This window comes from Saccopteryx leptura, chromosome 2 (assembly GCF_036850995.1).
Source record: "Saccopteryx leptura isolate mSacLep1 chromosome 2, mSacLep1_pri_phased_curated, whole genome shotgun sequence".
Taxonomy (NCBI): domain Eukaryota; kingdom Metazoa; phylum Chordata; class Mammalia; order Chiroptera; family Emballonuridae; genus Saccopteryx; species Saccopteryx leptura.
The window spans coordinates 111,622,380-111,649,856 of NC_089504.1; the positions used below are offsets into that span (position 1 = coordinate 111,622,380).

General features: G+C 41.6%; 1 protein-coding gene across 1 annotated transcript in view; it reads left to right on the forward strand.

Moving 5' to 3' along the window:
* Positions 1–7,100: 7,100 nt before the first annotated feature.
* Positions 7,101–27,477, forward strand: part of YEATS4 (YEATS domain containing 4) — a 32,678-nt gene continuing 12,301 nt past the window's right edge. The window contains exons 1-4 of the mRNA XM_066365737.1: positions 7,101–7,347; positions 21,559–21,678; positions 24,633–24,699; positions 24,801–24,895. Coding sequence (XP_066221834.1) covers positions 7,297–7,347; positions 21,559–21,678; positions 24,633–24,699; positions 24,801–24,895 — 333 coding nt within the window. The 5' untranslated portion in view covers positions 7,101–7,296. The remainder of the gene's footprint in view (positions 7,348–21,558; positions 21,679–24,632; positions 24,700–24,800; positions 24,896–27,477) is intronic.

The following is a 27,477-nucleotide window of genomic DNA, read 5'->3' on the forward strand; positions in this document are numbered from 1 at the left end:
GCAGCAGCAAAATATGATCTTTATTGTAAGAGGCTAATGTTTTCCAATGAGTTTCTTATTGGATAATAAGCTAAAATATTTTTCAGTTTGCTAATTGAACTAATGCTAATTAAATGTATCTTAAATCTTGGTTATCAAATACCTCTCCAGTTTGTTCAGGTCTTAGTCAAAAAAATAACCCAGACTTCATCTTGAACAATACAAGTATTCCTCAGTATTGGATAAATATGTAACAGACGACTATCTTAAAATTCATTGAATGTAGCTGTGTGTGCATTTTATGCCTTTATCTGTTCAGTCATTTGCCAAAACAGTAAAAGATAACCATTCTTTGTTGGGCAATATAAAATTTACAAAGGAACAGAATACCAAATGGCTAAAAGTGGAGACAGCCTGAATTAAGAAGTTTGTTGTCATAAAGTGTGACCTTTGGTTTAAATATTTTCTTTAAAATGTTACTTTTATACAGCTTTAAAAATGAACTCAGAATTTATATGTCAATCTATTTTAGCCCTTTAAAGAACTCTTTTCTGCAGCTTGCCGATCGTGAAGGAATATAAAGAAGGATTAGATGAGCTGTTGCTTCTTCTTAATTTTATTAGCTTAGGTTCATGTATTATGATTAAAACTGGAGGCAGATGAGTTTTCATGTATTGAAATAATTGCTAATTAACCACTGATGTGAAATTATCATGGTGTAAGAAAAAATAAAAACCTTATCACTAAAGGCTTTGCAAATTCATACCTTGTCTGTCTTTGTTTAAATCCGTCTAGTATCTCTGAAGAAAAAAAATGTTTGAAAAAAATAAGTTGGCCCTCTTAATATTTCCTTACTTCCTCACCTGTACCCAAACAGCTGGATATCTGGGGGGGGGGAACCCCACAAGAATGCTCACAGATCTCATTTTAAATTAAAAGCCACAAATCTCATTGGGCCCTCAATCTGCTGGGCCATTTTAGCCATTTCTCCACAATCCTTCTGTGTTGGTGTCTGACTCTCCAAAATGACTTTAAAGCCCTGGCACACGTGCCCAAGCGCTCACCTTCTACCCACCTCAGCTCTAGTATCGGCCTCATATTACTGAGAGAATAGGAGCAATCTCAAACAAATTCTCCCTTCCTTGTCACCAGAACAGAGTCACACCTTCCCCTAGGTAGGCCCATTCTTCCCTGCTGTTCCCGGGGTGCAGGGTCTCCACTCCTGCCAATAGCAGTGTCATCTTGGCCACATCCCTGTCACTGCTCCAAGTTAGGCTGCATGTTTCCTGCATCCTGAGTTTTCTGTCTCTTTGCTGGATCACCCCTGTGATTGTCCACACTGCCTTAGTCACCTCCATTACAGAGGACTGCCCATTGGCCCTACATAACCCTCGAATAACTACATCATTCTCTGCTCTCTTTTACAGCGACACTTCTGGGGTTCAAGATCTGTGCTCACCAATTCTATATCCTGTTCTCTTTTCAACCCTTCATAATCTGGTTGCTAATTTCACTGTGCTAAACTGCTCCTCCGTGACTTTTCTCACAACTCCTTGGGGCCAATTCCAGTTGTCACCTGTTCTATGTTCATCTACAAAGTCAACCATTTCATTCTTCTAGAAAACTTCTCCTTTAATGTCTCATCATTTACATCCCGCTTCACTGACTCCTTCTCAGTCCTTGGCTGGCTCTTTCTCATTTTAATTCTTACTGTGTGAGTGCCCCAGGGCTTAAGCTTCTAACCATTTGATAGACTGATATTTTACTTATTTGTTTCTTTGTCTCTTCTGCTGAAATATACTGTAACTTCCAAAAGAAAACTTTTTCCCACTTTTTGAAGACACTGAAATAATCTCAATCTTTCCTAAAATGTGTAAGTACAGCACAGAGTCCTTTTATTTTTTCTGACTAGTTTGAGAGTAATTTGTAAACGTGGTATCCTGTGTCCTGGAGCGGTGGTCCTCAACCCCCGGGCCACGGACTGGTAGTGGTCCGTGGGCCATTTGGTACCAGTCTGCAGAGAAAGAATAAATAACTTACATTATTTCCGTTTTATTTATATTTAAGTCTGAATAATGTTTTACTTTTAAAAAATGACCAGATTCCCTCTGTTACATCCGTCTAAGACTCACTCTTTTTTTTTTTAATTACTTTTATTTTATTTATTTTTTTTACAGAGACAGAGAGAGAGTCAGAGAGAGGGATAGATAGGGACAGACAGACAGGAACGGAGAGATGAGAAGCATCAATCATCAGTTTTTCATTGCGACACCTTAGTTGTTCATTGATTGCTTTCTCATATGTGCCTTGACCGCGGGTATTCAGCAGACCAAGTAACCCTTTGCTCGAGGTAGTGACCTTGGGTCCAAGCTGGTGAGCTTTTGCTCAAACCAGATGAGCCCGCGCTCAAGCTGGCGACCTCGGGGTCTCGAACCTGGGTCCTTGGCATCCCAGTCCGACGCTCTATCCACTGCGCCACCGCCCGGTCAGGCTAAGACTCACTCTTGATGCTTGTCTCGGTCACATGATACATTTATCCGTCCCACCCTAAAGGCCAGTCTGTGAAAATATTTTCTGACATTAAACCGGTCCATGGCCCAAAAAAGGTTGGGGACCACTGTCCTGGAGCATTCAGTGTGTAATTCCTAAACAACCTCAAAACGTCCAAATCAGGAACTTAACATTGATACATTACTACCATCTAGTCATCATCAGCTCTCATTTGATTTCATCCATTGTTCCCATATGTTCTTCATTATAAAAAGATATAATTTGTAATCATTATAAAATATATAATTTGTAATCATGTGTTGTATTTGGTTGGCACATATTTTTCCCCCTTCAATCTGGATCATTTCTTCAGGTTTTTTCCTTGACTTTCATGACTTTAACACTTTTGAGGACTACAGTCCAGTTATGTTGTAAATTGTCCTAAGGCTTTTCTGATGTTATCTTGATTATATTAAGTGACGCATCTTTGGCAAGAACATCGCAGAAGTGATGCTGTGCTCATCTCATTGCGTTGTCTCAGGTGGTATGTAGGTTTGAAAGGTTCTCTTACTGATGATATTCACTCCAATCACTTGATTAAGGTGATGCCTGCAAGTTACCTCCACTGTAAATTATTTGCAAGGGGGTTAAGATACTTTGAGATTGGCCCTGGCCTGTTGGCTAAGTGGTAGAGCATCGGCTTGGCGTGCAGGAGTACCAGGTTCGATTCCCGGCCAGACACACAATTCCCGGCCAGGACACACAGGAGAAGCGACCATCTGCTTCTCCACCCCTCCCCCTCTCCTTCCTCTCTGTCTCTCTCTTCCCCTCCCGCAGTCGAGGCTCCATTGGAGCAAAGATGGCCCGGGCGCTGGGGATGGCTCTGTGGCCTCTGCCTCAGGCGCTAGAATGGCTCAGGTTGCAACAGAGCAAAGTCCCAGATGGGCAGAGCATCACCCCCTCCCTGGTGGGCGTGTCAGGTGGCTCCCGGTCGGGCGCATGCGGGAGTCTGTCTGACTGCCTCCCCATTTCTAACTTCAGAAAAATACAAAAAACAAACAAACAAACAAACAAATTAAAAAAAAGATACTTTGAGATTGCTTCTCATCAAAATTTTGATTTATATATTATTTATTACATCAGTATGTGTCTGTGGTTTCCTACTTGATTCAAATGATAATGAATTAAAATCCATTCATTTTGAAGTTCATATTGTCCCTGATTTGGCCAGTAGGACTCCTCCAAGCTAGCATCAGTGTCATTTTGGAATGTCCCCATAATTCTGAGTACTTTCTTGTTTTCTGGCACAAGATGTTTCAAGCCTCTCCTTGTCTGTTCCTGCTCCTGCCCTGGAATCAGCCATTTCTCCAAACAGCCTAAATTCCTCAGAGTGGATAAAGGTATTTAAAACAACAAGATTTGGGCGTTAGAGTTTCACTGTCTCCATCAGTGGACAGAGCTAGAAGATATATGTATTTATACAGTATTTATCCCTATATCTATCTATATTTAATTCACATCAATACTTCCAATTCCAATTTGACACCATAGGGTTTATTCAAGTTTCCTCTTTTGTCATGTTGGTAACTCCCTCCTATGACAATAAGAAACGTGGATTACATTGTCCTTAGTATCTTTAAAATGTATTCTTAGTACATGTATGTGTATGATTAATTTGCCTGTTTGTAACCAATCCCCCAGCACTGCCACACCATGGAATAGATGCTCTCCACTCAGGTTCTAATACCCATCACTGGGCTTCCTCTTCCCTCACATCTGGGCACCCTCTTTACTGAGTTATATCCTTTATCATGCCATGCTGGGCCACTGTCCTGATAGGAAGGAAGGCAGAAAGTGTTTACTCTTGTTTTTGCTCATATTCTAAACACCTGGAACAGTGCTTAGAATGTGGTACATGCTTGGTAAAATCAAATGACACGATAAATCTTTATTATTATTATTATTACTTAGTATATCCTCCAAAGTTTAGCCTTCTAAGATTTTTCTAACTCATTAAGCCCATATAATTCCATTATAGCTGCTTCTGAAATTCCAAGGGTTAAGTCTCAAGCTATATGGATGTAGTGCACAGACCAGCCACGGGAAGGCAGCACAGGGACCCAACACAGGCACAGCCTTCGACTTCAAGATTCTGGCCCTGTTCTGGTATGAATAAACCCAAAAAAGAATATAAATTTCTGCATATCAGGATATCCAGAAGTGTACAAAGGATGGGTCAAGGTAGGGGAGAGAGACTTGAAGAGTGACAGCTCAGGAATAGGGATGGGATGTGTCCAAGAAGCACCAGGACAGTCCAGCAACACAGGCTGACTAAAGAAACAACCAGAGATTAGCAAAAGTTGGCTGAAGAGGGAAAGCAATATTTGTTGGAAATTTTGCTTAATGTTTTTGATTAAAAAAAATATAATTTCTTACCTATACTTGTTATTTTAGTATAATCAAGTTCCAGAACAAGTTTCTATTTTTATTATGAGAATTGAATCAAAATTAAAATCAATATTTGACTGTTTTTAAAAGATACTCAATTCCTATGTTGCTTAGCTTCACCCCAGGGCATTATTTGAAACGTAGAGGGATATTCCAGGTGATAACTGAGCTCTTCATGTGGCTACAATTATTACTAAGTCCTAAGAGCACATTTCTCACATTTCTATTTAACATATTCATTAAAAAACAGTCTTGCCTGACCTGTGGTGGTGCAGTGGCTAAAGTGTTGATCTGGAATGCTGAGGTCCCCAGTTCAAAACCCTGGGCTTGCCTGGTCAAGGCACATATGGGAGTTGATGCTTCCTGCTCCTCCCCTCTTTCTCTCTCTCTCTCTCTCTCTCTCCTCTAAAATGAATAAAAAACAAACAGTCTTAGAAGTTGCTAAAGGGACCTGACTAGGCGGTGGTACAGTGGAGAGCGTTGGACTGGGATGCAGATGACTCAACTTTGAAACCCCGAGGACGGCGGCTTGAGCACAGGCTCATTCGGTTTTAGCGTGGGATCACATACGTGACCCCACAGTCGCTGGCTTGAAGCCCAAGGTTGCTGGCTTGAGCAAGGGGTCACTGGCTTGGTTGGAGCACCTCCCCCCCCCCCCATCAAGGCACAGGGAAGAAAATAATAAACAACTAGGGTGCCACAACTACAAATTGATGCTTCTCATCTCTCTCCCTTCCTGTCTGTCTGTCCCTATCTTTCCCCCTCTCTCTGTCACAAAATAAAGAAATACAAATTGCCAGCTATAAAAATAGTCATGGGAGCCTGACCTGTGGTGACACAGTGCCTCAAGTGTTGTCCTGGAATGCTGAGGTCACTGGTTCAAATCCCCAGGCTTGAAGCAAACACTACAAGTTGATGCTTCCCACTCCTTCCCCCCTTTCTCTCACTCTTTCCTCTATCTAAAATCAATAAAATAAAATCTTTAAAAATAAAAGTCATAGGGCCTGACCAGGCGGTGGCGCAGTTGATAAAGCGACGGACTGGGATGCGGAGGACCCAGGTTCGAGACCCCGAGGTCGCCAGCTTGAGCGCAAGCTCATCTGGTTTGAGCAAAGCTCACCAGCTTGGACCCAAGATCGCTGGCTCAAGCAAGGGGTAACTTGGTCTACTGAAGGCCCGCGGTCAAGGCACATATGAGAAAGCAATCAATGAACAACTAAGGTGTCACAATGAAAAACTGGTGATTGATGCTTCTCATCTCTCTCCGTTCCTGTCTGTCTGTCCCTATCTATCCCTCTCTCTGACTCTCTCTCTGTCTCTGTAAAAAAAAAAAAAATTAAAAATAAGTCACAGGGATGTAAACTACAGTATAAGGAACATAGTCAATAATATTTTTACTATGTACGATATCAGATGGGGACTAGATTATCAAGGTGGTCACTTCTTTTTTTATTTATTTATTTATTTTGGGGGGTGGTCACTTCTTAAAGTTTATGTGTCAATTATGTTGTACCCCTGAAACTAATATAATATTACATATCAACTGTATTTGAAAAATAAATTAAAAAAATAAGATTCCCTCTTTAACAAAAGAGAGGGTGGATAATGGGAAAATAAAGTCTGATGGCATGAAGGTCCCTTTCTCTGAAATAAGATGCAAGGTCATGTGATAACGAGAGTGTTGGTGTCAGAATTGGAGGTTTGAGGAAACTAGGGAACTGTTTTAGATTAACTTCTAATTTCAAATAGAAAAAAGGAGAACTCCTGGCCAGCACCTAACCCTTCTACTAAATTGAAGACCACTAATTTAGCACTGCACTAATCTGCACAATAGTACCACACAAGGGCTACCGGGGCGGGGGTAGGTGTGTCCAGTTGTGCTCTTTGGATGCAAACTGAATAGAAAAGGAAGAAGGGAATAAGAAGAGATAACGGAAAACTGTACGTGGACGATATTTCAGGAACTTGATTTCAGAATTAGAAGGCTCTGGCGATAACAAGGTAGTTCTTCCAAAAGCCATTTCTCGGTCACTACAAACTAAGGCCTGGTCAGGTTGGTGACAAGCAAACTGGAGACTCCCGCGTCCCAAACTACCACGGCGACAAAAGCACGCTCCACAGCCAGGGCCGCCCTGCGCCTGCGCAGTATGCTCGTCGCGCCTGCGCACTTCGTCGAGCGCCCTTCCGTGCCGCTCCGCGCCGCGCAGGCTGAATGGGTGTCTGGAACCAGCTCCAGCGAGTAGTCAGCGGATCCAGGTCTCCGCGAGCGCTGGCGATTCGCCCTCTCTCGGCCAGAAACCCTCCGCCTGAGCCCGAGCAGAAGGGGCCGGCGTCGGTCTCTTTTCCTGGCGGCTGCGGCGGCTTCTTCCGTAGGACAATATGTTTAAGAGAATGGCCGAATTTGGGCCTGACTCCGGCGGGAGAGTGAAGGTCAGTGCCCGGCCCGCGCCTCCCCCGGGCGTGGTCTCTTATCCCGGTCCTTCCGTCCGCGGCGTGGGGGGGGGGGGGGGCGGATTTCCTTTTCGCGCTTCTCGCCCTGGGTTTAAACCATAGTCCTAGGCGGAGAGCGAGCTAGAGTCCCTGAGCGGAAAGCTGTGTCTCATTGGGCCCTAACTTCACGGCGTCACAAACTCCCTTCCATCCCCGCCAAAAATCCAGAGAGCGGTGGCTTGGGGAAAGCCCGGCACCGTCGCCGGGGAAACAGGCCACTCCGGGGGCTGGAGCTATCAGCCCAGGTCACGGGTAAGCAGGGGGGCCATCCACCTGGTTGTGAGGGTAGCAAGTATTTGAGAAGCACTTCCTGCATGCCAAGCACGATGGCTAACAGCTTTACCTGATTCTCGACCGGGGGGTGGGGGTGGGTGGGTTAGAAAACTTGCCCAAGTTCATTGTGTTTCCAAACGCCAAAGCTACAGCCAGCATATTTATTAATCAAGGCATGCAAAGAATATTGCCACGCACATAGAGACCATAAATACTACCTTTTGTTTTTAATTATTATCAGGGAGCCTAACAATGTTTGACACAATGACACATTTCCCTCCCACTTTCTTACATCCCCTGGCATATGAATTTTTAAGTCAGATCCACCTAGTTCCTTCTTTTTTTCTTTTCTTTTCTTTTTTTTTTTTTTTGCCCTTTCTAAAGCTGGAGACGGGGAGGCAGTCAGACAGACTCCCGCATGCGCCCGATGGGATCCACCCGGCATGCCCACCAGGGGGCGATGCTCTGCCCCTCCGGGGCGTCGCTCTGTCGCGACTAGAGCCACTCTAGCGCCTGGGCAGAGTCAAGGAGCCATCCCCAGCGCCCGGGCCATCTTTTGCTCCAGTGGAGCCTCGGCTGCGGGAGGGGAAGAGAAAGACAGAGAGGAAGGAGAGGGGGGAGGGGTGGAGATCTGCACGCCAGGCCGACGCTCTACCACTGAGCCAACCAGCCAGGGCCTGGTTAATATAGGTTTTTAAAGAGTCCTTACCTGTCATATTGTGTTCACATAATTTTGACCATATGCTGTGTTTACAACTATCATGCACAAGGCTTTAATATCACATATAAAGTGGGAGTTCTTTGAAAATTTAAAAAGCTACTGACATTTAATGTAAAGGGGAAGAGATGCCAGGTAAATTCATAAACATACACATTTTCCCAGGCTTTTGGACTGATAGGAAAGTACTACCAAACAAAGGGTTAAAGCAGATTTTGTAGAACTTACAGAAATTTCTGTATTTGTAATTAAGATAGATTTCAAAAGTTTGTAAGTTTTAAGTTCCAATGACTTAAGATCAGGCCTGTAGTCCTCAAATACTTCTTTACCAAAACAAGGATGAGTTAGTCATATAAAGCTTCAAACCAGCGATTTTCAACTTTCCTTTTTTATCTCATGGCACATATAATAAACTAATTACTAAAATTCTGCAGCCCACCGAAAAATATATTTTTGCTGATCTGCCAAAAAAAAAAATAGGTATAATTTTGATTCATTCACACTGGATGGCTATTGTTCTGTTGGCTATTGTCACTTTTTTATTTAGCAATCTAAGGGAAAAGAGATCCCTTTCCCTGACTCAATACTCAGGTATTGATGTTTTAAAAAGTCTTGTGGCACACCAGTTAAAAATTTGTGCTTTAAATTTAGACTTATTTCTCCTCCTCACTTACTATGTAGTCTTGTAGGCATCTTTTTCCAATTTACATAAATCTTAACCAGGTAGAAAGTCTGTTAACAGATGAGCCCCATTTTTATCATTGAGTTAACTCTGCAAGTTTGTACCAACGCCATAGCAGTTATGGGATCTATTATCCACTCACCAAGTCAGGGCTCCTTGTACTCATTTTTTCAGGCCTTAAACGTGAGGCCCCATCAGTGGTTGCCACAAGTGCCAGTAGCACTTACTGGTATTATTTAAGTTCTCATATAAACTGTTTGCCTTCTCCTGGATGAAATTTAGGCTAATAGGTATTGGGTTTATTTGTTAACTATTCAGCCAAAATTAAAAGTTTTTCTATTCACTGCTTTACCTCATTTTTTATTAACTTTTGAGTAGTACTAATGTTCATGTATGTCCTCGTGCCTCCTGATTTTAAGTTAATAAAACTGTAACTGGAAATAATTTCATTTTTTTGTTGTTTATTACACAACTCATTTATTCCTTTTTTTGTTTTTTTTTGTACCCCTCCCCCTCTCTCTCCTCCCCTCCCCCCTACCCCCCGTAACCACCCCACGCCTGTCCATGTCTCTTAGTCTCGTTTTTATGTCCCACCAATGTATGGAATCCTGCAGTTCTTGTTTTTTTCTGATTCACTTATTTCACTCCGCATAATGTTATCAAGATTCCACCATTCTGCTGTAAGTGATCTGATGTCATCATTTCTTCTAGCTGAATAGTATACCATGGTGTATATGTGCCCCATCTTCTTTATCCAGTCTTCTATTTTTTTTTTTACAGTGATTAAAAGCCTTTAAGCAAACTCTTGGCCAATACAGCAAGAATCCATAAAAGAGTAGTGTCCTTAACATGTTCACCAAGTCCAAGTTGGCCGCATCACCATGCCAAATTCCTGAAAAATGCAACCCAACCACAGTTCAGTCTGTTAGGAGCTGTCACAGGGAGCAGGAGTCCAGGAAAAGTCCACATCCAGGAAAAATCCTCATGGCACTGGAATTGTTGTCACCATTCTATACTTTGCAGCTCATGTCCAAGTCCCAATGACCGCTGCTTCTAGCTGGTAATGATTCAGGTAGACTGGAAAAGCCATTTGCAGCATGCGTGGATATGGAGCCTCTGTTCTCCTCTGCCTGGAGAGATGAGACCAGGTTGCTTTTCCCTGGAGCTCTGCGACTGTGGCATGGTAAAGAGAACCTTGGGATACACTAAGCTGGGTGGCAAAGGTAGATTCATAATAGAAGTTGGCAAAAGGGGGAAAGAGAGCTCTAAATTAGGAGTAGGTCCCAGCCTGAAATATGAGTGGGTCATTGAGGTAGGAGGGATAAAGGAAACACTATATATTAAGCAAAGCAGCAGAAAATAGGACTATCTACACCCACAACAGAGATCTTTGAGGAAGAATAAAAAACCTGACTATTCAGGCAAAACATAGTTAAGTGGCCCTTGTGCAGATGAGATCAGTTTACCTGCTTCTTGGAAGAAATACCCTAGGCTCGTCCACAGTGTCGTAGATGGGGCCGACGGCCCTGGGCACCTTCAGCCTTCAGTGGCTGACCCCAGCATTCTGGGCAAGGTTAGGTCATAGGTGGCTGGAGCAGGGCTGGAAGAGACTGAACCCTCCCTTAGAGGAGTAGGGGGAAGCCTACCTTCCAGTGTCCCTGTTTCCTCACAGCAGAGGCATGTAAGCCTGGCAGGCTTTAGCTCAATGACCTTCCTTTCCACTATTGAAGCAGGACCCAGATGGCATCCTATGAGACCCCTTTGGGGCGTTGGAGCCTTTAAGGGTGTATCCTAAAAGCTGGTAGTTCCCCTGATCTCTATTGGGCTTTTTTTGCCTCTAGGTATGTTAAAAGCCATTCTCAGAAGATCTCGCTAAGGGGTTTGAGGATCCCCATCCGCCTATATAAGTCTTTTCCATATATCTGGAGCTATTTGGAAAAAGACAAAACAGTGTTATTAGCTGGATCTAATAAAGAAGGTAGTAGTTTGCAGGTGAAAAAGATTTGGTGTCTCCTGTTCATCAGCATTCCAAAGAAATGTAAATTTTTTTTTTTAAAGTAAGAAGCATGATATGGTTCCATAGGAGTTCCAGGATATGACTCCCCCCTTTAAAATTTTTTTTTTTTAATTGACCTTAAAATGTTTGCTGAGTACACTTTAATAATACCTTAACTTTAAAGATTGTAAGCATGACAAAATACAGTAAATGCTTTTGCTCCATATGCAGGAGCATTTTCAGTTTAGCCAGTTTAGGAAATCCAATAATAGAACAATGCATACAGACAATGAGCTATAACATGCTTAGCAGCCTCTCCTGTTCTGACAGAGGTTACTATAGATCCGGAATATGTATCCACTGTAATGTGGACATATGACTGTTTGCCAAATGAAGGTATATGAGTAACATCCATCTGCCAAAGTTGTCCTGTAGGGGTCCTTGAGGGTTAACTCTAAATGAAGGGGCAGTATAGGACCCCTTGGACAGGATTTCCCAATCTGCCGTGCTGCTTCCCGAGAAAGTTGAAACTGTTTACACTGGGCTGCAGCGTTCTGGTGATGAATAGTATGAGACTGACTTGCTCGGTCTGTCATGGTTGCTCCATATAATTTTCTTTTGGGTAGCTTGATCAACAAGGGCATTCCTAGGCCCTGGCCGGTTGGCTCAGTGGTAGAGCATTGGCCTGGTGTGCAGGATTCCTGGGTTCGATTCCCAGTCAGAGCACACAGAAGAAGCGCCCATCTACCTCTCCAACCCCCCCCCCCTCTCCTTCCTCTCTATCTCTATCTTCCCCTCCCACAGCCAAGGCTCCACCGGAGCAAAGCCACCCTGGGCACTAAGGATGGCCTCATGGCCTCTACCTCAGGCGCTAGAATGGTTCTGGTTGCAACAGAGCAACACCCCAGATGGGCAGAGCATTCCCCCCCACCCCCCGTAGGCATGCCAGGCGGATCCTGGTCAGGCGCACGCGGGAGTCTGTCTGACTGCCTCCCCATTTCCATCTTCAGAAAAATACAAAAAATAAATAAATAAAAGAAAAAATACAACAACAAAAAAAAAAGAGAGAGAGAGGAAAAAAAAGGGCATTCCCTTGTGCTAAAGCTCCAGGGAGCATGGAGTGAGCTTGAGTATGTCCTATGAAACATGGAGCTCTATGTTGACATATAAGTCCTTGAAGAAGGAGGAACTGCTGAAATAGTTCATCAGCATTTGTCCCTAAGACAGCAGTCTTTATAGTGGAAACACCATAAGTAAATATTTGCTGTCTGTCTATAGATTAAGGGGGGGAATATGGCAAATGCTGAAAAGCCATGATCTTTGTGCCCCTCCTCTCCCCCAACCCCCTCCCTCCACCCTGTAACCCCAACACTGTTGTCCATGTCTCTGAGTCTCATCTTTATGTCCCACCTATGTATGGAATCATATAGTTCTTAGTTTTTTCTGATTTACTTCTTTCGCTCAGTATAATGTTATCAAGGTCCATCCATGTTGTTGTAAAAGATCCTATGTCATCATTTCTTATGGCTGAGTAGTATTCCATAGTATATATATACCAAAGCTTTTTAATCCACTCGTCCTCTGATGGACACTGTTTCCAGATCTTTGCCACTGTGAACAATGCTGCCACAAACATGGGGGTACATTTCTTCCTTTCAAACAGTGCCATGGTGTTCTTGGGGTACATTCCCAACAGTGGTATAGCTGAGTCAAAAGGCAGTTCGATCCCCAATTTCTTGAGGAATCTCCACACTGTCCTCCACAGTGGCTGCACCAGTCTGCATTCCCACCAGCAGTGCAGGAGGGCTCCCTCTTCTCCACATCCTCGCCAGCACTCATTCTGTGTTGTTTTATTGATGAGCGCCATTCTGACTGGTGTGAGGTGATACCTCATTGTGGTCTCAATTTGCATCTCTCTAATCATTAGTGATGCTGAACATCCTTTCATATGCCTATTGGCCATCTGCGTGTCCTCCTTGGAGAAGTGTCCACCCACCCCTCTTGCCATTCCTGGATTGGATTGCCCGTCCTCCCGGTATTAAGTTCCACAAGTTCCCTACAAATTTTGGTTATTAACCCCCCATCAGACGCAACGTCAAACATATTCTCCCATTGCGTAGCTTGTCCCTCTATTCTGTTCCCATTGTCTTCAGCTGTGCAGAAGCCCTTCAGCTCAATAAAGTCCCACCCGTTTATCCCGTCTCCCACCTCACCTGCCCGTGGAGACAAATCAGCAAATATATCGCTGCGAGAGATGTCAGAGAGCTTACTGCCTGTGTTTTCTTCTAAGATGCTTATGGTTTCACGGCTTACATTTAAGTCTTTTATCCATTTTGAATTTATTTTTGTGAGTGGTGTAAGTTGGTGGTCTAGTTTCATTTTTTTGCAGGTAGCTGTCCAATTTTCCCAACACCATTTGTTGAAGAGGCTGTCTTTACTCCATTGTATTTTCTTACCTCCTTTGTCAAATATCAGTTGTCCATAGAGCTGTGGGTTTATTTCTGGGTTCTCTATTCTGTTCCATTGATCTACGTGCCCGTTCCTATGCCAGTACCATGCTGTTTTGAGTACAATGGCCTTATAATATAACTTGATATCTGGAAGTGTGATATCTCCCGCTTTATTCTTCCTTTTCAAGATTGCTGAGGCTATTCGTGTTCTCCTTTGGTTCCACATAAATTTTTGGAATATGTGTTCTATATCTTTGAAGTAAGTCATTGGTATTTCAATCGGTATTGCATTGAATTTACAAATTGCTTTGGGTAATATAGACATTTTAATGATGTTTATTCTTCCCAACCAAGAGCACGGTATATGCCTCCACTTATTCGTATCTTCCCTGATTTCTTTCATCAATGTTTTATAATTTTCCGAGTACAAGTCTTTAATCTCCTTGGTTAGATTTATTCCTAGGTACTTTATTTTTTTGATTGCAATGGTAAAGGGGATTGATTCCTTGATTTCTCTTTCTGACAGTTCATTATTAGTGTATAAAAATGCCTCTGATTTCTGAGTATTGATTCTACATCCTGCCACCTTGCTGAATTCATTTATCAGGTCCAGTAGTTTTTTGACTGAGACTTTAGGGTTTTCTATATACAATATCATATTATCTGCAAATAATGATAGTTTCACTTCTTCCTTTCCAATTCGGATGCCTTTTATTTCTTTTTCTTGTCTGATTGCTGTGGCTAGGACTTCCAGAACTATGTTGAATAAGAGTGGTGAAAGGGGGCACCCCTGCCTTGTTCCTGATCTTAAGGGGATTGCTTTCAATTTTTGCCCATTGAGTATGATGTTGGCTGTGGGTTTGTCATAGATGACCTTTATCATGTTGAGGTATGTTCCCTGTATTCCCACTCTGCTGAGAGTTTTGATCATGAATGGGTGCTGGATTTTATCAAATGCTTTTTCTGCATCTATTGAAATTATCATGTGGTTTTTCTCCTTTCTTTTGTTTATGTGATGAATCACATTGATTGATTTGCAAATATTGTACCAGCCTTGCCTCCCAAGAATAAATCCCACTTGATCATGGTGTATGATTTTTTTCATATATTGCTGGATCCGGTTTGCTAATATTTTGTTGAGGATTTTTGCATCTAAGTTCATCAGGGAGATTGGCCTATAATTTTCTTTTTTTGTGTTGTCTTTGCCTGGTTTTGGAATCAGAATTATGCTCACCTCATAAAAGGAGTTTGGAAGTCTTCCTTCCTCTTGAATTTTTTGAAATAGCTTGAGAAGGATAGGAGTTAGTTCTTCTTTGAATATTTGGTAGAATTCACTTGTGAAGCCATCAGGCCCAGGACTTTTCTTTTTTGGGAGTTTTTTGATAGCTGTTTCAATCTCATTTGTTGTAATTGGTCTGTTTAGGTTTTCTGATTCTTCCAGATTGATTTTTGGAAGATTATATGATTCAAGGAATTTGTCCATTTCATCTAGGTTGTCTAGTTTTTTGGCGTACAATTCTTCATAGTATTTTCTTACAATATTTTGTATTTCTGTTATGTCAGTTGTTATTTCTTCACTCTCGTTTCTAATTTTATTTATTTGAGTCCTCTCTCTTTTTCTCTTGGTGAGTCTTGTTAAAGGTTCATCAATCTTGTTTACCCCTTCAAAGAACCAGCTCCTGGCCCCATTGATCCTCTGTATTGTTTCTTCAGCCTCCATGTCATTTATTTCTGCTCCGATCTTTATTATTTCCTTCCCTCTACTAGCTCTGGGCTTTACTTGCTGTTCTTTTTCTAGTTCTTTTAGATGCAGGGTTAAGTTGTTTATTTGAGCTTTTTCTAGCTTCTTGAGGTATGCCTGCAATGCTATAAACTTCCCTCTCAGGACTGCTTTTGCTGTGTCCCATAAACTCTGAGTTGATGTATGCTCATTATCGTTTGTTTCTAGGAAATTTTTAATTTCTTCTTTGATCTCAATGTTAACCCATTCGTTATTTAATAACGTGGCATTTAGTTTCCAAGTGTTTGAATGTTTTTCAATTTTTCTATTGTGGTTGATTTCTAGTTTAATGCCATTGTGATCAGAGAAAGTGCTCGATATGATTTCAATCTTCTTAAATTTGTTGAGACCGCTTTTGTACCCTAACATGTGGTCTATTCTAGAGAATGTACCATGAGCGCTTGAAAAGAATGTATATTCTGCTGTTTTAGGGTGAAAGGTTCTGAAGATATCCATTAAATCGAGTTGATCTAATATGTCCTTTAAGTCTGCTGTTTCTTTGTCAATTCTCTTTCTTGAGGATCTACCTAATGATGTTAATGGGGTATTGAAATCCCCTACTATTATAGTATTGCTGTTGATCTCGCCCTTTAAGTCCATTAAAGTCTGCTTTAGATATTTAGGTGCTCCTCTATTAGGTGCGTAGATATTTATAATGGTTATATCTTCCTTTTGGATTGCTGCCTTTATCATTATGTAGTGACCTTCTTTATCTCTAACTATGGTCTTTGTTTTAAAGTCCATTTTGTCTGATATAAGTATTGCTACCCCAGCTTTTTTTTCATTTCCATTTGCGTGAAATATTTTTTTCCATCCTTTTATCTTCAGTCTGTGTGCATCCCTTGATCGGTGTGTCTCTTGTAGACAGCATATGTATGGGTCCTGTTTTCTTATCCACGCAGCTACCCTATGTCTCTTGATCGGATCATTTAATCCATTAACATTTAAGGTTATTACTGATATGTATCAATAATTGTTTATTGCCATTTTTTTCTTTAATACTGTATTCCTCTTTTGCTATATTCTTTTTTTCCTTTGATCTGTTTACAACAGGTCCCTTAGCATTTCTTGCAGCCTTGGTTTGGTTGCAGTGAATTCCTTGAGGTTTTTTTTTGTCTGTAAAGCTTTTTATTTCTCCTTCAATTTCAAATGATAGCCTTGCTGGATAAAATAGTCTTGGTTGTAGGTCCTTGTTCTGCATTACTTTGAATATTTCTCGCCATTCCCTTCTGGCCTCAAGTGTTTCTGTTGAGAAGTCAGAAGTCATCCCTATGGGGGCTCCTTTGTAAGTGATAGTCTTCTTTTCTCTAGCTTTCAATATTTTCTCTTTATCAGTTAGCTTTGGTATTTTAACTATGATGTGTCTTGGTGTTGGCTTCTTTGGGTTTCTCCTCAATGGAGTTCTCTGTGCTTCCTGAACATGTGAAATGTTTTCCTGCCTTAATTGGGGGAAGTTTTCCGCTATAATATGTTTGAACAAAGTCTCTATCCCTTGTTCTTTCTCTTCTTCAGGAACCCCTATGATGCGGATGCTATTTCTCTTCATGTTGTCACAGAGCTCTCCTAGAGCTTCCTCAGACTTCTTGAGTCTCTTTTCTTTTTTCTGCTCTGCTTCCGTGCCTTTATCCATCATGTCCTCCAACTCACCAATTCAATTCTCTGCCTCATCCATCCTGCTTTTAATTCCTTCCATTGTATTCTCCATTTCAGATATTGTATTTGTCATTTCTGACCGATTCTTTTTCACTATTTCAATGTCCTTCCTATATTTGCTATCTCTTTATTTAGGCTTTCACAATGGCCATCTATGGTTGCTCCGATATCCCTGAGCATCCTAACAATTGTTACTTCAAACTCTGCATCTGGTAATTTGGCCACATCCGATTCACTCAGGTCCCTTTCTGGGGATTTCTCTTGGTTTATTTGTGTTGTATTTCTCTGCCTCCGCATTTTCTCTTCACAGGAGTGGCTGTGATCACGTGCTCAGGTGCACAAGCGTTGGTAGCCTTGGCCTTTGCCCCACCCCCGTGTGTGACGTTATGCTCGGTCCTGAGGGCACTGGCGAGCACCTTTGCTCAGCTGCGGGTCTCCGCCTGTTTCCGAGCTTTCGCCCTGCCCTTGCAGGAGGAGCCCACTGGAGGAACTGCTGCTAGCCTTGGCTCTACCGCCGGGCAGGACTGCGTGCCCAAGCTCAGCTCAGTAGCGGAACTCCGCCTCTTCTGGGCTTTTGGCTCCACCCCCACGGGAGGAGCCGGCTACCAAGTCAGACCGCAAGCCTGGGTTGCACAGGTGGGGCAAGGCTGTGCTCCTCTGCCCTTGCTCAGAGGCTGGTCTCCACCCTTTCTGGGGTTCCCGCCCTTCTCCTGCAGGCTGCAGGCAGCTGAGCTTGACCGCTTTTGCACGCCCCCTTCTCCCCAGCCGGGCAAGATTGAGCTCACACCTGAGCCCAGTGGTGGCCAGCTGGCTTCTGCCCCTGCAGAACCGCGCTTTTGTCTCCCACTTCCGCCGGCCCTCCGGTGCGCCCTCAGCTGCGTGGGTGGGGGCGTTGCAGCTCGGACCCTAAGACTCACTACTGTAGACCCAAAAGCTCCCTCCTTCTATGTGACTCTGCTCTGAATGCCGTGGGGGAGCTTGTTTGGCTGCTCTCCTGCTTCCCTTTGCTGGTATTGCTGTTTCCGGGGGAAATATTCACTTCAGCTTTGGGGAATGACTCGTCCCAGGGGTTAGGGTGGCTATCTCCCAAAATGTCTCTCCCTGTGCCTCCTAGATTACACTCTCTTCCTTTTACTCTGGTCCTCCCCTCTCTCCCCCCGTCCCCAGGAGCCCTGGGTGAATGGTTGTGAGAGAGGTGTTCTGTGCAGTCCCTTTAAGAAGGATCTTGGGTCTGAGAAATCAGACTCTTTCTCACAAACAGTATCCTGACTTGTTTCCAGCTAAATACTGTCTTTACGCCTCTTCTGGGCTCTGGGGCTGCAGGCTGGGGCTTTGTTCCTGGGGCTCAGGACCCTTTCCCCTGTGCTAAATTCACTTCCCGCCACGCGAGTCTCTCCCTGCTGCCGTTCGCTCAGGGGGAGCTGGGCAGCCCTCTCCGTGTTTCCGCTTTTCCTACCAGTCTTGGTGTGGCTTCTTCAGTGTTCCTTGGTTGAAGAGTCCTCTTAGTTTAGTCCAAAGTTGGTTTTTCCAGATGATAGTTCATAAAATTAGTTTGTAATCCACTTTGGTTCTGGGAGGTAGATGTTGGTACGTCCGCCTACTCCAGCGCCATCTTGTCTCTCCTAATTTCATTTTTTGAAAAGACTCATGGGGTCAGCGAGCATGAAAAACACTCACTACTCAAAGGGTTAATTATTGATTACATTGGCACAGCATTTATTGCATATGGTATATCTTGCTTTTTGACCTTCAGATGTATTCTTACTGTTGAACAACTGGTCTAAAATTCATGTGCAACATTAGCATTTTGTGTTCACTTGAAATTTTTTCTCTCCTCCATCGTAATCTGTCAAATACTAAACTGTCTTTACACTCACCAGGTGTGATGAGAAACATGTATGTACATCTCAGAACTGAGCACCAAAGTAGCAAACCTGACCATTGGCCATTGTTAAACATCAGTCATACAAGTACCACTTTATCATTATCTGAATCCAGTTGTAATGGTTAATATTTTTATTTCAATCAGTTTTTAAAAGCCCATTCCTAAGCATTAGTAATTTTGAAATTATATGTTTGTCCCTGGCCTTTGGTGGCTCAGTGGATAAAGCATCGACCTGGAATGCTGAGGTCACCAGTTTGGAACCCTGGGCTTGCCTGGTCAAGGCACATATGAAAAGCAACTACTGTGAGTTGACGCTTCCTGCTCCTCCCCCTGCCTTTCTCTCCTCTCTCTAAAATCAATAAATAAAATCTTAAAAAGAATTATGAGTTTGAATTGCTATAGTTATGTTTTTTTTTAATACCGATTAAAAATAAATCTATAAATAAAATGAAAAGTGTTTGCCATTTTTCTACCTAAAATCCTCTCCCAAGCTGCCTTTAGTTTTTATACTGTGCTTTGGAAAACACTGCTGTAAGAGGACATTCCCATCAGATGACTGCGGTTGAAGTTGGCAGTCTTTATTCCAGACCCTTGCTTTAAAGTTTGTGTTTAAAAACCTTTTGTGTTTCTTTTCAGAAAAATTCTCAAAGTACTTCACATTTTAAATAGACATTATAAAGTGGGGACATTGTAATTAATCTGGTGTTTAGTTATTTGTATTAATATGAAATGAGGATAATTATCTTTTCATTTTTTTATTTTTTTAGTGAGAGAGACAGACAGACAGGCAGAGGGACAGACAGACAGGAAGGGAGAGAGATGAGAAGCATCAGTTCTCTTTGAGGCATCTTAGTTGTTCATTGGTTGCTTTCTCATATGTTCCTTGACCAGAGGTCTATAGCTAAGCTAGTGACCACTTGCTTAAGCCAGTGACCTTGGGCTCAAGCCAAAAACCATGAGGCCATGTCTATGATCCCACACTCAAGCCAGAGACCCCGTGCTCAAGCTGGTGAGCAGTGCTCAAGTCAGTGACCTCGGGGTTTCAAACCTGGGTCCACTGTGTCCCAGGCCAATGCTCTATCCACGCGCCACCGCCTGGTCAGGTGATAATTATCTTTTATTGAGAGAAATCCAGGTTATAAGAACACTCTAGGTTTTTAAATTTTTTCTTTTTAAATTACAGTTGATATAGTATTGTATTAATTTCAAATATACAACATAGAGATTAGACACATATAACTTAAGAAGGGATACCCTGATAAATCTAGTACTGATCTGACACCATACATAGTACAATATTGTTGAGTGTATTCTCTATGTTGTATAGGGGGTCCGCGGGTTACAATACAGTTCTGTTCCTACAATAGTGATGTAACCCGAATTTTAGTGTAAGACTAAACACAGCCTAGCCTAAGTAACCTATCCTAACACAGTTGTAAAATCATAATCTAAGCCACAGAAAAAGGAAAAGGACATAAATATACTGTACACTGTACTGTAGTAACAAAAAAATGACAAAAAATGAGTGTAAAAAATATTCTTTACTTTTATTCCTGTGGTTGGCTTGCACACTGGAAGAGGCATTGCAAGGTGGGAGAGAGTGACCTATTGGGAGGAGGAAGCTGGAGAGGCAGGAGAACCTGCAGAAGGTGCTGGAGATACTGGGTCAAGTGAATCACAATTGCCTAAGCCCTAAGGAACATGCCGGAGACGCTGGTAATGATTCTGCCTGTACTACAGGTGTTTCATCTCAGGAAGCAGCTGATGTAGAGGGTAGAGGATCTGTTGCAGGCCTCTCTACCTTCTTAAAGAATTGTTCCAGGCTGTTGTGTGGGGTGCTAACTCCTTCACTTATATGCTGCATTACTGCATATTCTTTCACCGTGTGCAGCAAAACTTGTTCACCCATGAAGTACAATACTAATGGCATAAACCAAAACACGTCTCAATTTTTTAAAGTTTTTATGGGAGTGAGCATCATAAACTAAATGGCGTATATCAAGACTGTCATCCTGTACTTTATATACTCTATGACTATTTTGTAACTACCAACTTGTACTTCTTAATCCTTTCCCCTTTTTCTCCCATTCCCCTCAGTCCTCTCATCTGGCTGTCATCCAAAAAATCTCTTATCTATAAGTTTGTTTCTGTTTTGTTTGTTTACTTTGTTTTTTTAGATTCTACATATAGGTGAAATCATATGGCATTTGTCTGTGACTGATTTCACTGAGCATAACACCCTCTAAATTCCATCCATGTTGTTGCAAATGGCAAGATTTCATTCTTTTTTCATGGCTGAGTGATATTCCATTGTTATCCTTTCATCTATTGATGTACACTTATGTTGGTTCCGTATCTTGGCTATTTTAAGTAGTGCTGAAGTGAATATATGTATGCACATCTCTTTTCGAATTAGTGTTTTGGGTTTCTTCAAATAAATACCCAGAAGTGGAATTGCTGGGTCCTTCTTTGTCTCTTGTTACAACCTTTATTTTAAAGTCTACTTTGTCCAGAATAAATATTGCTACCCCACCTTTGTTTGTTTTTATTTTCACGAATTATCTTTTTCCATCCCTTAAAGTCTGTATATCTTTCGATCTGAAATGAGTCTCTTGTATGACTGCCATTTCTTAAAACAAGCTTTCAGAACTCTTGCTCAGTTTATTTGGGTAATGATACAATATTAATTGATGTTTAAATTATTTTTCTTTTAGGGGGTTACTATCGTTAAACCAATAGTTTATGGCAACGTTGCTCGATATTTTGGAAAGAAAAGAGAAGAGGATGGGCATACCCATCAGTGGACAGTATATGTGAAACCATATAGAAATGAGGTAGGCACTGTTTTTTCCTATAACTTTTGAAGCTACAGTTTGTTTTGCTGAATATAAGTTGTAATATTTTATAGTGACTTTCTGATTATAAAATTGGTCCTTTTTAGAAATGTTGCCCCCCAAAAGTTGAGAGAATAAAACAAGAGCTGTCATCTTCATAAAATTGTTGGGTAGAAATCAATTTTCCAAAAATGTTTTCTAATTAAAATTGTTACAGTAATAAGAATCATGCAGTAAACATAGCACATTTTCCTATCACCACATCTTAAGTTAGTTTAGTATTTGATCTGGTGTTTCAGGAAGAATAATTTTTAAGTGATAATTTGGTAATAAAACTTTCAGAGAACATGAAAGGCAAAACTTCTATGTAATCTGGCTGTTGGTAATTTTGTTTTGTTGCTGAATCTAATGCCTGAAATGCAGCCAGTACATAGTAGGTATTTGACAGATATTTATTGAATGAATAAACTGTCCTCTATTTAAATTCTTCAAAGCCATATAAAAACTTGTATATGAATGTTCATAGCAGCATTATTCACAATAGTCAAAAGAATGGAAACGACTCAGATGTCTCTCAACTGAAGAATGAATAAATAAAATATGGTCTATCCATACAATGGAATATTATTAGACAATAAAAAGAAATAAAGTACTGGTACACGCTACTACGACATGGAGAAACTTAGAAACGTCGTAAGAGAAAGAAACTAGACATAAAGGCCACATATTGTATGATTCTATTTTTATAAATTGTCCATACTCAAAAATAGATTAGTGGTTTCCAGTGGTTGGGAGGAGAAGAATTTAGGAATGTGTGCTAAGGGTATGGGGTTTCTTTTTATTTGATAAAAATGTTCTAGAATTGATTATGATGATAGTTGTATAACTGAATATACTGAAAACCATTGAATGGTACATTTTAAATGGGTGAATGGTGAAGTATGTGAATATCTCAATAAAGCTGTTATTTTTTAAAAAACAAACCTTCAGTGACTACCTATTGCCTTTATAAAGTTAAAACTATCTCATTTTAGAAGACATGCCCTGGTCTTTCCTTATCCTGTCTCCACCGCATTATACCTGTCTATGTGCTTCACCATTTCCTAGTGCCCTGCACTCTGCCAGTACTAAGATACTCTCCATTTCCCAGAGGGGCACTCTTCAACCCCTTCATTCATTCCTCTCCACCTCCTCTCTCCTTACTGTTCTCTTAGTGTTAGTTTAAGTATACTTTCTTTAGAGTTACTTTCTTGATCTCCAAAGACTTTTATGTTAGGTGCCCCTGCTTGGTCTTGTACCTCGTGCCCTTACTACACAGATGACCCTGAAATGCTGATTTTCATGTCTGCCTCCTACTCCGCAGAGAGATCCTAAGGGCAAGACTATTATTTACCAAATGGCACCTGGTACCCAGTATTGGTAGTAACACATATTTGTAGAAAATAAAATGAATGAAAATATTTCCAAAAGAATCTTCAGAGGTACAAAAATATGCCTCAGAAAAAAATGTTCACAATATAATGCTAGGCAATGAAAGCAGATATTAATATATCATTATAGTATGATTCCAATTTAAAAATATGTGTAGATAATCATAAATTTCTCACAGCAAATAAAAAGATTAATAAACATTTCTATTGAATGTGGCTTATTCTATTTTGAATTTTCCTATTTTTCTATATTTTTTAAAAAGCCACATTCACTAGAAGAATGTCTTTTATATGTTAGAATTAATGAATATTTTCCTGTGCCTCAATAAAAATAAGAAAAGGAGTTTTATATCCAATAATTTTAGGTTGTTTAGTTTAGTTGACCATAGCTTTATATAATTTTGTTCTTTGAAATTGCTTAGTTCTACCTGACCAGGCAGTGGCACAGTGGATAGAGCGTCAGACTGGGATGCGGAGGACCCAGGCTTGAGACCCCGAGGTCGCTTGAGCACGGGGCTCCTCTGGTTTGAGCAAGGCTCACCAGCTTGGACCCAAGGTCACTGGCTTGAGCAAAGGGTTACTCGTTTTGCTGTGGCCCCCCGGTCAGGGCACATATGAGAAAGCAATCAATGAACAATTAAGGTGTCGCAATGAAAAACTGATGATTGATGCTTCTCATCTCTCTCCATTCCTGTCTGTCTGTCCCTATCTGTCCCTCTCTCTGACTCTCTCTGTCTCTGTAAAAAAAAAAAAAAGAAATTGCTTAGTTCTTAAATTTGCTTTGATTTATATGGTTATTTCTATGAAAAGATATTGGAATTGTACTGTTGTTTTTATGGGATAATCAAAATTGATTTAGAGTATTGTCTATATAGATAATATATAAAAGTGATTAGCAAAACAAGTGAATTGATATGTGTATTCCTATATATTATGAATTATGAAAGAATTCAGCACAGGCTTTTGTTTGAAATAAAAAACAAACCTTCCAGTTATAATTCAACTTTTTAGAAAATTGGATCCCATAGTATTTGAAGCGATGTGTAGTTTATAAAATTAGTGCCCTGGCCGGTTGGCTCAGCGGTAGAGCGTCGGCCTGGCGTGCGGGGGACCCAGGTTCGATTCCCGGCCAGGGCACACAGGAGAAGCGCCCATTTGCTTCTCCACCCCCCCCCCCTTCCTCTCTGTCTCTCTCTTCCCCTCCCGCAGCCAAGGCTCCATTGGAGCAAAGATGGCCCGGGCGCTGGGGATGGCTCCTTGGCCTCTGCCCCAGGTGCTAGAGTGGCTCTGGTCGCAGCAGAGCGACGCCCCGGAGGGGCAGAGCATCGCCCCCTGGTGGGCAGAGCGTCGCCCCTGGTGGGTGTACCGGGTGGATCCCAGTCGGGCGCATGCGGGAGTCTGTCTGACTGTCTCTCCCCGTTTCCAGCTTCAGGAAAAAAAAAAATTAGCTACATATGCTCAGTGTATTTCCCTCCTAGTGTTTATATGTAGATGGAAGAACTAATTAATTCCTCCGTATTTTAGGATATGTCAGCATATGTGAAGAAAATTCAATTTAAATTACATGAAAGCTATGGCAATCCTTTAAGAGGTACAGTATAGTTTTTTCATATATAGAATACAAATTTAAAAAGAGCTAGGAAACTACATGAGTTATTTGTAATCATAATTGTTTCATTTTTTTCTCTTCAGTTGTTACTAAGCCTCCATATGAAATTACTGAAACAGGATGGGGTGAATTTGAAATAATCATCAAAATATTCTTCATAGATCCTAATGAAAGACCTGTGAGTAATGGTAATCTTTATAAATATAAAATAGGTTTTTTAGTAATTGTGAAACTGTAGCAATGCTTCAACTTCTTTTTTAGAGTGAAGGGTGTGGGACAGACAGATAGGAAAGGATTGAGAAGAGAAATATCAGCTCGTAGTTGCAGCACTTTAGTTGTTTATTGATTGCTTTGCTTTCTCATATGTGCCTTGACTGGGGAGCTCCAGCTGAGACAGTGAACCCTTCCTTAAGCCAGTGACCTTGGGCTTCAAGCCAGCAACCATGGGGTTATGTCTGATTTTACACTCAAGCTGGTGACCCTTTGCTCAAGCTCAGGAACCCATGCTCAAGCCAGCGACCTTGAGGTTTTGAGCATGGGTCCTCAGAGTCCCAGATCCATCCTCTATCCACTGCACCACCACCTGGTCATGCGTAACAATACTTCATGAAGAGCTTATTATATATTTACATTTTTATCGATATACTTTATACTTATGACATGGTGTTTCTTGCTATGAGTTAAGATTTTTCATTTTTAAGTGATGTGCCTTCCAAAACTTTTATTTTTCAATACAGGCAGTCCCCAGGTTACGAACAAGATAGATTCTGTAGGTTTGAAAATGTTCAAGTATTTATATGCACAGAAAGGTAAAAATATGTGTAAGTACTATATTAGGACAAACATCTGTCTCATTTGCATTTAATAGGCAGATGTACCTGTTGCAACTTATATACCAATTCAACTTAAGAGCAAACCCTGTAGAACCTATCTCATTCATAAACCAGGGACTGCCTGTATAGAAAGAAGGAAAATTTTGTGAACATTTATTGGAAAAGCATATGGTTACTACAGCAAAAACTTTTAATTTAGTAGTATCATTTGGTATTAGTAACAAGTCGGGTTCATATGCTATCTGAAATGGGAGTACCCAGTTTTTTAGAGTTAAAAGACCTAGAAACAGACTGTTTGCTCTTTCAGGCTCCCATCAGTGCCAGTAGCTTTGCTTTGTGTCGTATTTGTGAATCCTTATTGATAACCACTGACTTTCATCTTTTGATCTCCTCCTCTCAGACTGTTGCTTGATAATGCAAAAAGTCCCTCAGCCTTTCACTGTGATCCCTCAGCAACTTTGTGAGGTTGGTGATATCTTTATTTTAGATAAAATACAAAGGCTCAGTGACCAAATCACAGGCTCAAAAATTCAGTTAGTTGTGGCAGAGCTCATTTTTAACCCAAATGTTTACATTTAGACCCCACACTCTTTCCATTACTCTTTCTTTTGACTAGAACCGCTAAGCCTGTTTTGTTTCTAAGCCTGTAGGATCACAACTGAGTTATGGCTCTGTGGCTGGTGTTTCGCTCGTTTCACGGCTTTGACGGTCACCGCCATTCATTTTCATCTCGGTAGATTCAATTTCATTTATTTAGCACCAGACATTTACACTTTATCAGATTATGTTTTTAAAATTGCACCTGCTTTTATTTATTTATTTATTTATTTTGGCGGGTAGGTACCAAATTACCTTATTTGAAGGAAGGAACAAATGAAGGAACATACGTGGATGATTTGGTACAAGTTATAGAAAAGGTAAAGGTAACTCTAACACGAGTGTACTGTTTAGGAGAGCAGAGAAGCCACCCCACGGCTATGGGAAGCCAGCCTAAGGCTTAGCTCTCCTCATTCTCTCCTACGGTATGCTTGTCAAAGAGATACCAGGTTAGGGGTCCCTACCCTGCGCAAGCTGGTTATGTGGTCACCCAGTTCCTTGATGGATTTCACCTGCTAGTTCATATACTCTCAGTGAAGTCATACAGATGAGGGTCATTTTTGTCAGTGGCTAGTTTGTGTAATTTAAGTAGTGACTGAACCACACTCTCTTCCAAGTGTAATGCACACGCCATTGCATTCAGCATGTTCTCCCAGTCGTCAGGTCTGGTGTCTTGATGTCCTGAAAGAAGATTCAGACACCTTGTTGGTTCTGCAGCTTCATCAGTTCCTTGGCATGTTCCCTCGTGAGATTGGTAGAGAAATATTTGCTAAGTTCTTCAAAGCCACATCATTGCAGTCAAGGTAGTTAGACATGAACAGGCAGACGTAGGAAGCGTAGAGCTCCAGGTTCATCTGGTGGTTGATGGCAGCCTCTGAGTCCTGATGGTAGTTTTGGCACCTGCAAGGTGGATGTGTTTGTCATGGTGGGCGGCTGAGGAGGGGTAACTGCGTGGTGCTGGGGCTGGTGGGGCTTTAGGGAAGCCTGAGGGAGCTGGGAGAAGGTGGCCTAAGGTTGGATCTGGGCAGCTGGCTGGGATGGGGGTCAAGCATATGTTCTGTCCAGGCAGTGCTGAAGCAGGAACCACTGTGATGCTCCATGAAGACTGTTAGATGTACTTTTAAAGGAGTTGAATATCAGTGGGGCCCAGGGTTCAGAGAATTAGTTCCTAACTGACTCCGACAGAAGTACCTGAGGTGTTATTAAAAATTCAAACTAATAGGCCCAATCCTTGGAGGGTCTGATTCAGTAGATGTGGAGAGGCGCTGGCATCGTGGGTAATTTTGCTGCACAGTAAGATTAGAACACATTGACTTGGTCAAGCCCTTCC